Source organism: Chelonus insularis, unplaced genomic scaffold (genome assembly GCF_013357705.1).
Source record: "Chelonus insularis isolate UGA/USDA-ARS -01 unplaced genomic scaffold, ASM1335770v1 contig_70_pilon, whole genome shotgun sequence".
NCBI classification, from domain to species: domain Eukaryota; kingdom Metazoa; phylum Arthropoda; class Insecta; order Hymenoptera; family Braconidae; genus Chelonus; species Chelonus insularis.
In genome coordinates, this window is record NW_023276716.1 from 886,550 (window position 1) to 905,239 (window position 18,690).

General features: G+C 30.1%; 1 protein-coding gene across 2 annotated transcripts in view; it reads left to right on the top strand.

The window, feature by feature from the left end:
- The window catches only part of vg (vestigial), a 56,863-nt gene extending 45,330 nt beyond the window's left edge, over window positions 1-11,533 (top strand). For both annotated transcript variants that reach the window (XM_035089733.1, XM_035089734.1), the window contains exons 4-6: window positions 1,195-1,315; window positions 1,403-1,626; window positions 10,989-11,533. In XM_035089733.1, the coding sequence (XP_034945624.1) occupies window positions 1,195-1,315; window positions 1,403-1,626; window positions 10,989-11,035 (392 nt within the window). In that variant the 3' untranslated portion in view covers window positions 11,036-11,533. The remainder of the gene's footprint in view (window positions 1-1,194; window positions 1,316-1,402; window positions 1,627-10,988) is intronic.
- The last annotated feature ends 7,157 nt before the right edge of the window (window positions 11,534-18,690 follow it).

An 18,690-nucleotide genomic window follows, 5' to 3' on the forward strand; every position in this document is an offset into this window, starting at 1 on the left:
CACGTCAGGGGACCCAACTAAAACAAAAAGCGAATTAAAAAAATAACACAAGGTAAAGATATATAAAAATGTAGGCTTTGATGTTAACGAAAAAGCTCGATGAGTCGAAGGAAGAAACAGGTTCGATGATATCGGCGGAAGAGGAATGGCCCCGTGTGAAATAAGGAAAGATAGGAATCCCAAAATCCGTGGGAGGGAACGCGCGCGACAAGCTTCTGGCTTCGGAGTGGCCCCTTGTAAAACAATCTCTCTAGGCTTTAACCCTTTTCAGCTCTCATCGCGGCCAACCGATCCCATGGGATTATTTTATCGGTCTTTTACATTTTTTTCAAGTTACCTCTTTCTTTAACACACATGTCGATGGTTATACTCATTCGTCACATGTGTAGTCTCTGGTGAAAGGTGAGTTTGGGTTGTCGGAGAGCTTTTAGGAGAAACAGCTGAGCTTACTTTGATATTTGTTTATATGTTACTGCTGGTTATTTACACCGGTTTTAGGTGACATAATTTTTCTCAATATTAGCTATGGCACACTCATGAATATAATAGCAATACAATCAGAATAGTTTGAATTTTTTTGGAGCCAATTTGAATTGAACCAATAAAATGGAGTAGAATTGTAAAAAAAGGTCTGTTCTGATAAAAAAACAGTTTTCTGGAATGTTTAATTGACTTTTTCCATTTAATGCCATTAAAAGTATAGCTTTATTAATCATACTTACATGTTAGAATTTCATGATATTAATTAATAATTAAATTCTTGTCATAATTTTCATCCAGTTAAGATTTTAAATGGACTTTATTGATCCTGTTGAGACAGTTACTTTGAATCCTAGATTTCTTACCTTGTTTACAACAACTTCTTACTGATTATTTTCTCTCATTATTATAATTTATTAAATAAAAATTCCATTCTATTCCAATTATCAAAGTAAAAACTGCTTCAATGTAAATGTTTGATATCCAAGAGTGTTGATGATCACTTCTCTCATCATTCCTATTTAGATAAATTAAATATAATATTAAAAAATTGTTTTGATAAGATAAACTCAAACTAATCTTTCAATGTATTATAAAAATTCAATAATGAATTAATCCAAAACAAATTATTATTTAAAATGATTGAAATCTTTATGAATATCTTCCATGATTATGAGCTATCAGATGATGATGATACTTTTTTCTAACTTTCAGAAAATATTCCCATGTCTACGAGGAATTTTCCACCGTCATTTTGGAACAGTCAACACCCCAGTGACGTTTATGAGTATCCAACAGATCCATGGCACCCTCACTACCCTCAGTATCATCACAGGTAAGTTGATAAGAGCTGTTGATCATTCACAATCAATCCAATCTCATTTACTCCTAGCAAGAGTTAATAATTCTCCTGATGTTGTAGAGCTGTTCACGAATATCATCATCACAATATGGCTGCAGCCGCCAGTTATGGAGGACTTTTGCTTGGTGGTGCAAGAGGACTTGGACACCATACGTCACATCACGCAGCTCATCACGCACATGCTGCTGCGTCCTACAAGGATTGGACGTCTGCGACGCCATCGCAATCCCTCGTAGACGCGTCCTCAGCACCCCCTTATCATGGTCCTTACGCACCCCTATCCGGTGAGTATTGGACCTGAAGTAAATCACGATAAAGGTCCAGGGTGATTTGTGTATGCTATTAATAGAAAATTGAAATTATTAAATGAAAAATAAGAGTCAAGAGTGTTGATAAAAATGTGCGAGGAGATTTGATACCTTTCTAAAAGGATCTATAAAATTATATCAATGAGAAAACAGATGATTACATCAATTTGTACAGTTTTAAAATTTAGATATATTGATTGATTTATAAGTAGTTTGATGCACAAAGAACATAAATAATTCTTAGCAAAATGAATTTTTTTTTAACAGTCGCAAATAATGTTGTTATTTTAACTTAATATAATCATTAAAAAAGAAACTGCTAAATAGTTATTAATAATAAATAAACTGCGATTGTTTAAAGAAAATAATTTTTTTGTTGGAATGAAATTAAATTTCTTAGTGTGATAATCGTGAAATATTCTCTTAAAGTTCGTATAAATATATGTATACGACTAAGAAAGAAAGGGGGTAGACTAGCCAACACCAACCCCATGTATGTAATGTATGAAAGATAAATCTAGTTCACGCGTCGTTGCATGTGTAAAATTGTTATTTGTAAACGATATATAAATATTTATAATAAAGATAACGATTATAAATAATGATAGAGTTTTATTAATAATATACATCCGTCTTCTTTCTTTCTATATCTTTCATGTTATTTGCAAGCCTACGCATACGTGGGGCGGTGTTGGCCCCACTTTTCCTATATAAAGCCATCCCCTTGATCCTACAAAAGTCTCCCATCATCACACACGACATCATAAGGATTGCTTATTTTCTGTGTCAGGCGTCTTAGACGCGGCAACATTAAACTTATATTCCGCAGGATGAAAAAATTCATAATATCTCATCGTCCCTTGGAGATCGCTACATTGAGATATTAAGAAAGCCGCTTGGTAATCGATCACAATGATCGAAGAAAGGATGGGAAGATCGTCGGTATTATAAGATGAAAACGCAGTCTTTTGCTTTCTTACTCCATCACTATCCATGTGTCTTCTTCTAACCAGTATGTACTCGCACGGCTGCTCCTCAAGGAGCGAGGGAGAATGGCAGGATGGGTTCGTAGCGATGGGAGAATGGCGCGCAGGTAGAACAAGAAAGACGGGCGGTCCCTCAGATCCCCGCAATTAATAAGAGCTTAATGGAGGCCGCGGCCGATAGCACCGCACTCTTCCCTTTGCTATAACGTCCTCCTCTCTCTCTCTCTCTTTCTTCTCCTTACTTTTGGCTCTTCTACCGAAATGATCGCGCGACAAAAAGACTGCAGGATGAGACCCAGCTAACCGTAAAACATTTCGCTCTCTGATCCTCCAAAGGTGCTCGAGACACGTTCGCAAAAAGGTATATACTCCCTGTATGCTCTTTTGCCAGCCGTCGAATTATATAAGACAGGAAACCAAACGCTCCCACGGACTGATTCCTGGATCTTGATGGATTTAATTGTTCAGAGATAATTCTGCTTACTTTTCTGTATGGATATAAATTACCCTGACAGTGTCATCAATATTCTTTATCGGTGGTATTTTTACCTCAGGCATGAGGATAAATAAGGTATAATAAGATCCTGCAGCTGAATGACCTTTTAGTGATTCTTGAAAAATCAACACTTTTGAGAATTGAAATGATTTATTTATTACTCAATGTAGCTTCATGTCCTTTTAAAGGAATCAAGAAATTAATTCGAACTTTACTGGTTTTTTTTTCAAGGAAGGTCGTTGTGTTAATTAATTCCAATTCAATTAAGATTATATATTGCCAGGTAATGAATAAAAAAGTGAAAATAACTGCTAGTATTTTTTGAGAAATATTACAGAGGTATTGGATCATCAGTAGTTTGATTGGTGAATTTTATTTCTTATTTCTCTAAAACAGTATTATTTTATTCTCACCCTCATACAACTAAAAACACCGGTTTAATGACACTTAATATTAATATTCCAAATTAAAAAAAAAAATTCTAAAACATTTATAAAATTAAATATAAATTAATTTGGGATATATGGGTCCAATGTTTGGCTTAAGTTGGACTATTTTTCATGCTTATTAAGCTTAAAGAAATATTATACTCCATTTGACACAACTTTATTCAATATCCTGTTCATAATAATAATTTCCTTCACATTCCAAAGAAAATAATAAGAAATAATTGATCAAATAAATTTATTGAAATTAAAGAATTCAATTCCAACTTAATTAAAAGACTCATGATTATATTTATGAGTTAAAAGGTATCAAAACCAAGTTAAAAATAGCCAAGCTCCAAACTGAATCCTCTAGAGTATTCTTAATATAACCCTCATAACATAATTACCCTCATTATATATTTTCATAACAACTTAATATCTAATTTAGTAGATTCCAATAAGTTCTTTGGCTGTGTTCCTGTATCCACCATGTGCATTAGGAAGGAACCGGTTAGGAAGAGATGGTCGAAAAAGTTGTCCACCAAAACATTGACTCAAATATATACACATATGTATGTGCCATACGGTATAGCGTGCAGCAACGTTCTGTATAGTCAAACGTGATGACAGCTAAACGAGGGTGCAAAGCCGGCTAAAGACAAAGGAGATACGGAACTCGTTTGACATAGGGAGAAGTTTACGAATGGGCAGGCGTGTGTAGCAAAAAAACGTATTCATACTGGTGTAAATGCTGGGTCAGTTTGTGCGGGTGTAAAAGCTGTCTCCCTTATATTTCTTCTCTTATACTTTTCGTCCCTTCAGTCTTTACTCTTCAAAAATGCAGCTGCTATATAATGCTCCTACTCTTCAACCACGGAACTCAAAGACACGCCCTCTTCAAGCTAACCACGCCTATCTTGTTGCACATCGCAATATTGCACGCCTATGCTTATTTTTTTTCACTTCGAATGCAATCACTTGATCTAATTAAGCCAAGAATATTTTCATTCTTTTCGGTACATTTCACTCCGAATCCTAAATGCTTTAATATCAGTGCTGTTGTCTATACTATTTTAACAACTTTATTTCTTTAATAAAAAGCGTTTGAAATGTTTTGTTCATAATAATTTATTTTTTATGATTGTAAAGAACCTGCAGAAATATTTTTTTCTTTTTTAGTAGATTAATTATAATAATGTTTTTATTATTAATCAACAGTATATTTAATTAATGCTCCAATAATTATTGAACTATTTATTTATTATTTATTAATATAAAAATACATTTAAATATAACAGGTTAAAAAAAAATAAATCTTGAATAAAAAAAAAAATGAATAGAAAAAAATTTTTTGATTAAAAGAAAATCAATTTGCAAACAAATTAATTGTTAAACATAAAAGCAAGAAAAATTTTTTTTAATAATTCACAAAAATGATCTCAATTAAATGTCGATTAATTATCTGTTGTTAGAAGCATTTTTAACTCAATAATCTGATTTATTTTTAATTTGATTAATAAAAACTATGAGAAAAATTTATTTAAAATAATAAAAAAGATAGATTTATAGATTAATAGTCATGCAATAGATATCACATTACTATCCTGATTATAGAAAACTATTTCACTTATAATCCATAAACATATCAATTTCTTATCATTATTACAGTAATTTAGCTTATTATAATATTCACTCCATGACAAAAAAATATTTCTGATGCAATTCAAGTGAAGTGGTGATAGCAAAAAATAGAAAAAGTCATGGCCACTTCACCTGAATTGATCTAAATCAATTCAAACCCATTCGAAAAAGAATAAAAATAGAAATAAAAGAAAAAAATGTCCAACAAACGTGACATTACAAAACAAAACTGCAAACAATAATGCACTTTATTCCGGATGTATGATAACGTGTATGTAAAAGCTATATATGAAGACATATACGGGTGAGGTTCAAAAATCAATAGTGAGACTCTTGTTGCGTCTCTGACCCCTCTTGTGTCACTGATCCAACCTATGGCAGCCATTTGTTCAACCCTCTCGTTGGCTCGGACTCTCCTCCCTCGATGCAATTGTGGCCCCACAGAAAGGAGCCTCGTATTGTATGGGTATCCCTCATACCCTGCATGTACAACATCCTCTGTTCCTCACTTAAGTAACTCGTAAAATTGCTGCACCATCGACATGTCCTCATGCTGCTCGGAACACACACCCGTTTAGGTTGAAGACTCTGTGGCTATATTCGCTCGCGAGAGTCGTTTCGCGATACGGGACCGACCAAACGAGTTCTAAAGAATTTGCTTAGAGGAATGTCAGCAACGTTCACTATTTCAACTGGCGTGCGCTACTGTATGAATCCCTGGAGCTACTTTGTCATTCTTGGTAATAGTCATTACGTCGTGTCTTACTCTCGGGAAATGTCGATCTTTCTACTCACCACCTGGTGCTGATTAATATTCGCTTCACAATTTTCTGATGAAAAAAATTTTATTCCCAAGGAAATCTTTCAATAAGTATTTCCGTCAATTAATCAAAGGAAGGATAATTATTGACATGACTTTTTTTATTAATCAGCCATGACATATTGTCAAGTTATTAAATACCGATTTTAAATGGCGTTATTACCATTAGGTAATTAATGGTCGAATAAATACACTAAACTCGTTTCGACTGCACACAAGTACACATGTGCTGTTGCTTTTGAATCGTGGCTTATATTCTCTCATTTCACTCTACGTCCATCCTTCTTTCTCTTTTACTCTCGGTGTAATTATATAATTGCGTAAATTAACTCGAACAGTATAAATTGGCAAGCGTTTAAGCGCGATTAAGAGAAATAAATTGCAATTATAGTAGACGAGCTGACGACCCAAACGACAGTCTGTAGATGGTCAACGTCTTTTTCTACTTGCTCCAGGCTCACCTGATCGTATAGCCGGTGCATAAAAGTACTTTTACTACTTCGCAGCAGAGGAAAATATCGGTTTTCTTCGTATTATATTTCCCAACATCGTTTCCATTTGATTTTTTTACTTTCGTTTTACACAAAAAACTTTTTTTTTATCTCACCTTTGGCGGATAAACAGAATACATTATTTTATTGCACAATTATAACATCTTAGTTAGTTTATTTAATGAAAATCAATGATGAAACAATGACAAGTATTTTCAGGGGAATTCAGACAATTTTTATTTTTGACAGTACATTATTTCAATATTAATTTAAGCTCTGGAATGCAATTTTTTTAAATAGTTATTTTCAGTAAAAATTATTATAAATTATTTTTATTTTTATCCAATCAATTATTTAATTGAGATAAATTAAAAATCTCGAACTTTTTGATGAATTATTGATAAATCAATTTTGAAAATCCAAAAATCAATTATAATACCAGTTTGAAGTTTTTAAATTTTTTTTCCATGATGAATTCGATGATTATTATCCGTAATTTTGCAAATTAAAAAAAACATTGATGATCAAGAAATATTTGTTAAAATACATTTTCTCATCATTCTGTTTTATAATTTTATAATAAAAGAAATTGAGGTAAAAGAAGATACTTTAAAAAAGTAATAAAATAATATTCCCTAAATTTTTTTCAATTAATTTAAAAGCTCTTTAGTCTTGTAATTACATTCAAATTATTGCATTGAAAAAGTAATTAACTTTTAGCTGCTAAATTGACCAAAAAATTCTTTTTTTTTTAATAAAAATCTTCATCAACATCAATTTTGAAATCCAATGAATTATATTCTATTGAATAAATGCAAAAACTGTCGTCCACTTAACACAATAGTTTGACATTCTTCTGAACCATAAAAGATAATACTTCCAATTGATAAACCCCAACTTTTCTGAAGCATAAATAAAAAATAATGTGACAGTGAGTGCATATTAAAGTGGCCACATAATCACACGTCTTTTACCGTATCCTGGCACGCGCCTTGAAAATGGCGTCGTCTTGACGTCACATAATACCACAGAGTTCGCGGGTACATGATAGAGAAAGAAGAAATCAAAAAGCAGAGAGAGAGGAAGAAAGGGAGAAAGATTATTGCGAGGTCGGAGAGAAAAGAGAAGAGGATGGAAATGAACGTGTGGGTATCTGGGGATCTATCTGGGGATGACCAGCAATGTCTCGATTGGTCAGCAGTTCGAATGGAGGGAGTGGTCGCACACGGCCAGCTACATCGATCTCTCGAGCAGACTCGACTTCAAAGATGTTGAATATGCCGGCAGATCCCTGGAGTCCAGATCATTCTTTACCAGCTATAAATTCGTTAACAATAGAACTCGATGCTTTATTTGGTTCGTAAAACCACACCATGTAGAAACTATTGGCATGAAATAATATTCATTGCAGAGTTAGGTCATTATAAAATAAAGCACTCAATATTCTATTATCATTAAACTTACTATATTCAGTGACAATAGAAATTGATTTTAAAATTTGTGAAATTTTGCTTGAGCACAAGCAGTTGCAAAGTACTTAGAAATAATTTTCCAAAACTTAACTACCAAAATCAGTGAATTAGAACAAATCTAGTAAACGTGTGTCATCAAGAGTTCCTTTTAAAATTGAAAAAAGCTCTAAAAAACAAAAAATAATTTAAAAAATTCTGATTAAAAAAAATGTTTTTCATTCAAAAATGTGACTAAACACTTGACAAATTTCAAATAAATGTACTTGTATTCTTTGACTAAATTTGAAAAATTGAATTATTAATCAATTTAAAAATTTTAATTAATTCAACTACATGAAGAATTTTTCTAAAAATAGACATCGTAGAGATACAATTTTTTTTTTCAACTCTTTTCGAGATATTTCAATTGATAGCAGTCACTGGATATTTCATACTTCAAATGAAACTGCAGTTTTGTGTTTCAAATATAAATGACCATTTTGGAGCATTCATTTTTTTTTTTGGAGCAAATATCTTCATTTAATGTGATCCTCAACAACTGAAACAAAATTACAACTCTGATTTGATTCGGTTGTAGTAACATTGTGTAGCCTTAGATTTCATTGAACTTAATCGAATGTAATCAGTTGAAATTAATGATTATTCATGTGACTTAGGCTTGAACTAATATAGATTTATTTGCTCCAAAAAAATTTGATGCAACTAAATAAGATTTGTCACAGTAATTTTCTACAAGCATGTCAAATGTTTGACTTTATTGTTTAAAATAAAATTTAAGAAAATGTTCACTAATCCCTTGAAAATTTTCTTTACCATCAAATTATATGAGGGGGTAAATGCTTGTTGATTGTTTATCATTTTGAGTTATGCAAAGGTATGAAGAGAGTATAATAGCATAAATTCCCTAAATATTTATTCTAATAATTATTTCCTTTAGCATAAAACATATATCAAAGTCCATGCATAATATTTCTATATCTGTAATATAACTGAGCTTTTGATGGTTCATATCTACATTTCCTAACCCTCTGCTCATCTTCTGCTTTGTGTCTTTTACTTTGAGGTTCCTTGAAAATATATATCATCATTTCAGCATCAAAGATACCATCCACAGCCATTATTGTATCCTCAATCCATTTATGAATATCTGTAGATATATATAATAACAAAGACCACCATGTTAATCGTTTACGAGTGATCATAATCACCGTGAGATTTTCCAGAAAACCGTGAAAATGATAGTGGTGTTGGGTAAACGAAGAGAAAAGTGTAATAATTCAAAAATAAACATTATATGACACATTGACCATTTGGACAAAACTACTATTATAAGGGTTTGCTATTTATCTTATATTCTCTTGAGGGTAGTAAATGGTATGTCGGCTAACCCGAACAATATTGCTACTATTTGCAGTGTCACGAAGTCAACCCCTATATAATTGTTGGAGAAGGGAGGGAAAATTAATAGGGCTGGCAAACATCCCAAAGAATCATTTTCATTTTATATACATATATACAATAGTATAATAGATTCTGAAATTTTCTTTTATTCATTATAAACTGATTGATTGGAAAAAAATTAATATTTTCTTTTTCTAAATAAAATAAATAAATAAGTAAAAAATGATGAGCTATAGCTCGAATAAAATACAACTAAAACAATTTTATAAATATTATTCATAATTATTTTGTTATAAGGAAAGTTTCCTTGTGAAACAATCAAATTATTTTGAAAAGAATTTATTTTAAATGACATCAAAGCATTAATAAAATATTACAGATAGTTTTAAAACCTAATGTCGATCTTTTTTATCACTATTAAATGCTACAGAGACTAATGATCATTTTCACATCAAGAAAATATTTATTATAAAATAAATTAAAATAAAAATAAAGATCTGGAGCTTTAAAATAATTTTTTGGAGTATCAAATGACAAATTAGGTTCAATAATATTATTTTTTATGGATTAACAAAAAAATTTTATTAACTCTTTGATGATGCATCTACATGTAGTTATTGTAAAGCATTGATAATTAAAGATCTCCATCTATTATCAAAAAATAACATTTGTGCTCCAAGCCAGCTAACAAAGGTGTCGTAGTGAGCATTTGAAGTACGTAAAAAATGATATAAATCTAAGTTATCTCTTATTGATAGTTTTCCAGATCACTGACTTTCTATCAAATAACACTTGGCGTTTCCTCTTGTCACTCTACTTCTCTATGATAGAATCTCCCATCCATATGTTTCAGTACTTCCACAGAACGTTTGACTTTGATGCAGGTATAGAGCACGCGTTGACACGTGTATACATCAGCTTAATAACATGTTCTAGGTATATTTATCCATCGAAGCTGAAATATTCGCGTAGATATTTTTTATTCATAACACATGATCGTTATAAGATGTATCAATCTAAAGACTAGAAATATACACGCGTCGCCACGTGTTTGAAAAAAGGAGTAGGAGACATGTCGACTCAATAAACTTATTGGTACTTGAATATTGAATAAATGCTTATCGATGAGAGAATCATTCTCTTGATGAAGAGAATCGCACACTAAACACCAGACAATCTTCATTGATGATCTGTTAAGTTAACCTCGTTGAGAGATATAGGTTTGTTCATACAGAGATCAAAGATAAAAGAAGATTGTAAAAGTACATGGAGATCTCAACTGGTCAATCCTGTGACGTACTGATGTGCATGAGAAAGAAAACGTCCACCAATTTCTTCGTCTTTCTGTCCCATGTTTCACAGCGGGTGCCATCACCAAATACGCACCCTCGCATCACTCAAAATCCCATCGATGTTTCATTTTTTTTTCTCTTTATTGAAACTAAGCGAGACAAACTACAAATGATGAGCTATAGAAGGTCGTAAACTGGTAGAATTTGTTCAAGAATGAAATAAAAAATCAAAAAATTTATTATTCATTTGGCCAACTCCAAATTGTGGTTTATTTAGAGTCACTAATTGTCTTGTTTGATTTGTCTTACAGGTCTCGATCCACAGGTCCAAGATTCCAAAGATCTCTACTGGTTCTAGAGCCTGAAAGTCTTCTATAATGACTGAAATTACAATATACCAACGGATAAACTTCTGGATTCAAACAAGTGGATTGAAGAAAAAATACTAGACTCTGTTGAATTGTTGAACTCTGGACATCAGTGATGAATACAAGTGAGAAAAAAAAGTGAAGTGTACATAGTGTTGCCTAATTATTATAAGAGATTGATGATCATGATTAGTTAGAAATAAGCAAATATTTTAGAACTCATGCGTGCACTATTTAACTATTGAGATAAATGACTGAGTGCTGATGATCTCTAGTTTATAGTAGTGTATATTATTACATAGCAGGTTTTTAAATTATGTAAAGAAGATTAAGTATTTATTGACCAATGATTTGACTATATATTAATGCTATACTATTGCATAATATTATTGTACAATCATCGCAATTGTTTTTACGTACTATCGAAATTGTTAAGAATGACAAAAATGTTTCATTATTAAGATTTAGTTGACTATTTTGCACGTGTATCTACGTGGATTGTAAAAATGAAATTGCGAGTTTAAATTAATCATATTTGTCTTACGTTATGATGATAGATGTTGAATAAACAGAGTATTATTACCACGACTTTTAAAAATGATTATTTTAGAAATATTTTAATGATTTACCAAGAAGATTTTCTTTTATGCTTCATTACACAACTTGGCCGATTAATTAACTTACATTGGATTAAGACTTAAGTTCAGTCTACTTTAGAAATTTAGTCGACCGTGTAATGAGAGAGCTGGTTATTTGAATTCCACTTATTTACCAGGATTATTTTACGACTTTGCTGAAGTTAAATAAATAATATTTTACTTATATTATTAACTTCCTGGTAGATAATAATTGTTATTGAAAATTTCATCATCGTGTTAACATCTGGCCTTTGTGAGTTGAGATGATTTTTACTGATCTACATGTGTTTCCTGAAAATGATCTGGAATTCAAATGTCAAGATGTCAAATGCTTGAAAGAAATTGAACCAGATGGGAAAAGTAGCAATTAAGAGGTGCAATGAATAGAACATTTTTCTCTGTCACTTATTTTTCAATGTTCATCATTGGAAAGTATAACAAGTTTTTAAAATAACATATTCATTTATCTGTTAAACAGATTATTTTTTGGTAATCATTTGTAGGGTTTATTTTTCATTTGAAATGTTTTCAAGAATAAAAAAGTTAACTTGTTTTTTTTATACCTACTTCAACGTCATTTAATGTTTAATTTTGTTGCCATGAATTATTTTCTAATAATTTATAAAAATTTTCAAAGAAATAATCCTAATTAATCTTAATATTATTTTTTAAAAATAAAAATATAGTATTTATAATAATTATTTTATTTGAATTCAAATACTTTTCTATTTATTATTTTTAAAAATAAATCCTTTTTTTCAAATAAAGAAATTGTATAAATCCCATAAGATTATAATCTTTTTATCGTTTATAAATGGGTCTTGTTATTGGATAAAATGTTTACCATTTTATAATAGTCAGAAAATTTTTTATCACAATATTTATTTCATAATGTTACCACTCTCTTATTATACAAAGGTGCAGAAAGCTTGGCAAATATATTTTCCTGTTTGTAAAAAATGTAGTGTGGTAGTTAATAAGCCTAGAATTGACTGCTTGTAACATGGGAATATATTATAACCACCTGCGGCGGATAGGAATGACAGAGAATCGACTCTTAAGACCTTTTCTACACGGGAATCTTCTCTAAGAGCGGTCCTTATGAATCAGGTACTTTTTGTTGTATTTTTTTTTTCCCCAAATTTCGTAATGAATTATGAAATACTTGAAGAATTAGGTAAAACAATGAGATAATCATCTTAAAATTTGTTTAACTTTCTATTCCATTCTTAAAATCATTTTAATTATTTAAAAAATAATTAATCATCATTAATTTCATACTATCTTTTGTTTACACCTTTAATTAACACAAAAATGTAAATTTAATACAAAAATGAAAAATTTGATTATCACTAAAAAAGCAAATATTAAAAATAAGTGAAAGAATTCTTAAGCGTTATTTTTGAGTGGTTTTTTAAAATTATTATTTATTTTCCTGTAAATATATTTAATCATTAAAAATAATGCCTTCATTATTCTAATTATTAATATTAAAAAAAAAGAATCATCAACTAATGAATTGGGCATTAAAAATGTAATAAAATAAATTATTATTAATGTTTAAAATAAAATAACTCAAGTAACCATAAACTTGACGAAACAGCATGAAAAAAGATAAAATACAAAAGTTTGTATAACTAGCAATTTTTATTGCCCCAATTTTTATCAGATATCTCAATACTTTTAAAATTCGTATTTACCTAAGAATTTCACATGAAAGCGACCATCAAATATTTAATAATTTTTTGATAAGAATTAGACATTATTCAACAGTCTCGAGAAATAATAATTAATTCCTGATTCCTTTATTATCTATACGACAGATAATTTTTGAAGAAGACGGTAGCCAACCACTAAATTCACAAGGGTTCAAAAATAAATCGTTCTCAGGTTCTGGACAGCCGGCAGGGGATAGTTGGAACTCTGATGCTAAAAGATAAAGAAAACGGACGCAGAAGAGGAAAGTTTAAAAGAGAAAGAGGCAAAGAGGTGGGAAGAGGAGAGAAGGGAAAGTTGGAAAAAGATGCTGTGACTGGAAGATACGACATGAGAGATTTACTGAGCGTCCTCTCACCCTCTAGTAATTACTAAAATTTTGTCCCTTTTTTTGGGCTTTGTTAATTTATTCAGACGATTGAAAATAAGCTATTCATCAACTCTATAAAGTTTTGATGATTAGTGCTATAAATTATATATAAGATATGAGTTTTTTGTGTGATTATTATCTTCAACTAAAATGGACCACAGGTCGTTGAACGCATTGATATAAATGAGCTAAAGTATCTCTATCTTACTCTCATTAATCATTCATTTCCGTTTCTTCAGATTTTTTTTTACATCTTTTGCATTCACGCATATGATTTTAACACATTTGTATTGCGAAATTGCACATATGTGTCTTCATATTCGAGACGTGGAAAAACTCAATGCAGGAAACCACGTGAGGCCCACGTGTAGAGTCCCAATCTCCATACATTAAGTAATGATTATGTCTCATTTTCGTCTTGAGGAATGTGACTCTCTATTACACTTCTTATAGAGGAAATCTGTTCGTCCAAAAAAAGAATGTGAAAAAGTTTTTTTAAGTTTTAATTTGAAGAGGGAATATTTTTTTTTGTTGGTAATGTTGATGATTATTTGTTGTCTACGAGTGGAATCGATTGAGTATGTCAAAAAATATACAAGTGGAATTTGTCTACACACTCAATAGATAAAACTCATAATTAAATACCAGAGGGTAAACATCCCTCGTATGAACCCTATAAACACAATGCAGGGGTAAAATTATATTGCTGTTTGCACAGATAGGGGATGAAAGCTCATCTAATAAAAGATCATAAAAACAATTATTAATCGTTTATTATTTTAATTTTATGGATGAATGAAAGTTATATTTTATTCATTGAGATTTAGAAGTTATTAATTACAGCAAATGATGACAATTATTTAATAATTAATGTATTTACTAGTTTTCAGATTAAAAAATGAATAAAAATAAATTTTCCTTAAATATTCAACATTAAACTTCCATTCAAGCATCCCGAGACTAAATTTAAAGTTCAGTTTCAACTATTACATCTTCAATTCTTTTGTTATTCCAACTGCTGTCTGTAATTTAATTCCATTTAAGGAATCATCAACCTCATTGAAGATTTTGATGTCTTAAATTGATCTAAAAATCTTATTTTGGTCATCAATATCATCATAAATTTTTATAACATTGTTTCTATGGGATTTTCGAGGTTTGAAATAAGTTTTATATAAGATCCTTTTTTAACCTCCACTTTGTTTGAGCAGACGAAAGAACAAAATTAAAGTCATAAATGAGGCTTAGATTATATGTATGATGCTGTACTTGTAATTTACATTTCAACTTCAAAGTTGTGATTGAAGACTTTGAAGTTTAAAAAATATTTTAAAGTCTGTCTCAGGATCTCATGAACCTATGTGCTCAACAAATCAACAGATTTTAGTTGAGTATCTGCTGAACTATTTTTAATATATTGACAAAAACTTGATGATTTATAATATAAATTAATTCAATGACAACATAATTATATTTCAACGGGTATATTTTATCATCAAGAGGTTAATTTCTAATTGCTTCAACGTATTAGAAAATATCCATTGTAAACAATTATTTTTTTTTCTTTATGTCTCTAGATAAATGCAATAGCGAAAGTATGTTTAAACTAAAAAACATTTTCATCTGTATTTTCTATTCATTAAAAATTTCATTTATTATTGTTTTTATCAGGATAATTAATTGAAACTACCTCAATAATAAAATGTATCTAATAATCAAGTTCATCACATAATAAAGTTTTGTAAAAAAAAAATTCCTTTATCATGAAGTATATATTTCAAAAAGTGACCAATTAGAAAAGCGAAAGTGAATTGATGTCAACTGATTAATTCATTAAATGATAATAATAATGAAAGCACTGATTGTGAGTCGAATTTTCGACTTAGTTTGGTCACACAATGAGGAAATCGCTGTAAATGCTCATATTTTCAATATTAATATTAAATTATTTTATAATTATCAATAATAAATTCTAAATAGTTCAATTGAAGAATAGCTTGAACCTCTAGCTTTTATTTATTTTACTTTCTTTTTTATTTCAAAGTATAAAAAATTTACGGCAATTCCCTCATAGCGCGACTGACGAAAGGTTAATTACGATCAAATTATTTTCACAGATCAGTACGCTTGGAGAGTTTTGTTATGATACTTTACCAGTTAATACCAGTTCTTTGATATGCAATATTGATTAATCAATTATAATATTATCTCTAAAAAAAAAATGTGCTGAAAATTATTTAGCACACTTCGGGTTATTATCTATCAATAATATTTTTAAAAAAAAGTATGAGTTACTGATCGTGATTCTCTTAGTTATAATTTGGTAAAGATTACATTAGTGACAAAATTAAATAGATATTAATATCTATTTATAATTACAATTTTAATTTTATATCTACACGCAGAGAAATGTATAGTAAATTGCATAGTAATTTTTACTCTAATTTTACCCTAAAAATTACTATGCAGTTCAGTAATTTCTACAATATGTATAGTAATTTTTACTCTAATTTTACCCTAAAAATTACTATGCAGTTTAGTAATTTTTACAATATGTATAGTCATTTTTATCCTCACACCACATTATCTTTAAATTACCATAAAATTCCTTGTAATTTTTAACATAAATTTCTCTGCATATACCATTCGTGTTAATCTACAATAACATATTGTAAAATTTATTACAATTTCTTTATTACGTTTACTTATACGATCATCATTTTATCTGTTATAAAATTTTCCAACAGGCAAATGTTTTTTACATTCACTCTAATCTTATAAAATAATCGTTTCAACATTGTTATTTTCAAAAACTGATTCTTGTGGTTAATTTAAATTGATTCCTTTATCAAATTGAGTACAATTGCTCCATTGTCTCTAATCATTTTTATTGAATTTTATTATTTATCCAATGTCAACTAAAGTTGTGAGTTATTTAATATTTAAGTCCATTTACCTTCTGGATCTCGTAATTATGTTGAATTGACTTCTGGTTAATTTAAACAACAATATGATAATTGTGCAAGATTACTAACGAATGACAGAACATATTTAATGTTTGGTTACTCTGAGAATTAATGGTAATAATCAGCTGGTTATCAGTATTTTGAAACAGTTCGATTTTTTCATCACTTATGAAATGATTTAAATAAAATGTAGAAATGGGCATGTAACATGACCGAAAAATTTTGAAGTGATTTTAATATTTAGTAAATGATGATATTATGTGTTATCGAATTAGCTTGATATATTGACTCCGAAGACAAAGAAAATATATAATAAGGAGAGAGATATACAAACGGGTCTAATCGCTCGCCGTGTTGTCGGCAATCCTCTCGATGACGTAGTGACGCCGCGCTGAACAAAGAACGAAAAAACGTCTAGGAATGTTGGCGGACATATTTCAACAGTGTCACCTAAGAGATCTCATGCGCTCCTTTATTTATCTCCAGCGATCTATCCGTAGGCTACCGATTACTCTGGACCAATTTTTTAGTCTCGGCCTTTAATTTGCCCATAATATTAAATTATAATGGTATTAAAATTTAAATTATTTTTTTTACAATTTTTGGTTTGTTTTTACAATGTTGGACAATTTATATTTAGATGGTTTTGAAAAATTTGAGCCAATTGAGCATTTTCGAAGAATTTTTCATTTCTCTGAATTAATTTATGTTTTTATTTATTAAATTAGCAGGAATTGTTTTGTATATCGTCATGGTGTGCAGATTGAATGATACTCTTTAGAAATAAATCAGTGAAACGATTGCAGATCATTAATTATTCATTAATTACCATGTGCGAAGTTTACTTCTGATTGAATTGATGGATAACTCTCTTAAATTGAATCAGTGAATATTCACTGAATTTTTCCACAGTGAGTAATAGTTGTAAACGAATTAATTATGATTATAAATATAAAATATAAATTTAATAAAAGCTCGATATCATTTTATAAGAAAGATTGCTCTTTTATGATCTAACGAGAACAAGTGAAAATTTAATGTTTTTTTATATTAAGTCAATTAAAAATTCAATTAGTGGAAGTTTTGGCATTGGGAATTAGCGGAAAGTAATTAATTAGTAATAATTTTTATTGATTTATTTTAAGACAGAAATAAATTTTCAAAGCAATGAGAGTACATTTGAAATGATAAATTTAATGCAAATGCAATTGTCTATGCTTCAGCATATTTTTTTCGTGTACGTAATAAATATTTCAAATTCTATCATTGAATAGTTGTATTAGTGATCAAGCACGAAACACACCTGCTTTTTTTTTAAACTCAACTCTTCATGCTCTTTTATGCTTTTCATCACACACCCTTCTTTTTTTTTAAAGGGTATTGAGTTAAAGATGAAAACACGTGCGCATTTGTCTATTTATCATATTATCCCTGTTTTTTTTTTCTTCTCTTAATGCAACACTGCACACTGCTTGCTATAATAAATTATCTAAAGCCATCAGACTTTATTTTAACGCTAATGCTAAAAATTGGTGATGGTGCAAGTCGACTTTTAATCTGAGCTATTGATTATAGTCGGTATTCTCGTGCAGAAAACAACGTAAATGAAGTATAAGAGAAAATAGAAGCAATAAAGAAAGAGAATCGAGCGTTCATGGATATGCTGTATTCTCTCGGGAGACGCAAACGCTTATATTCTATCCGTACCTCAGCCTCCATTTGGACAAGCACCCGTGGAATGTCTTCATTAAAATACTCAAGCTCATCATTTATGCAGAGCAAAAACGACCTGAACTATACAGTTAGAGCCACTGCGCCAGCGATTTCAGTTTCGCGTGTCATAACAAGTCGCTCCTGCTGCGACCCGTCGATCTCTATGATCGATCACTATTTCTTTTTGTCTCAGACATTTTTTTGTTGTTTTGATATTCAGGAAAAAACAATACACACTTTTT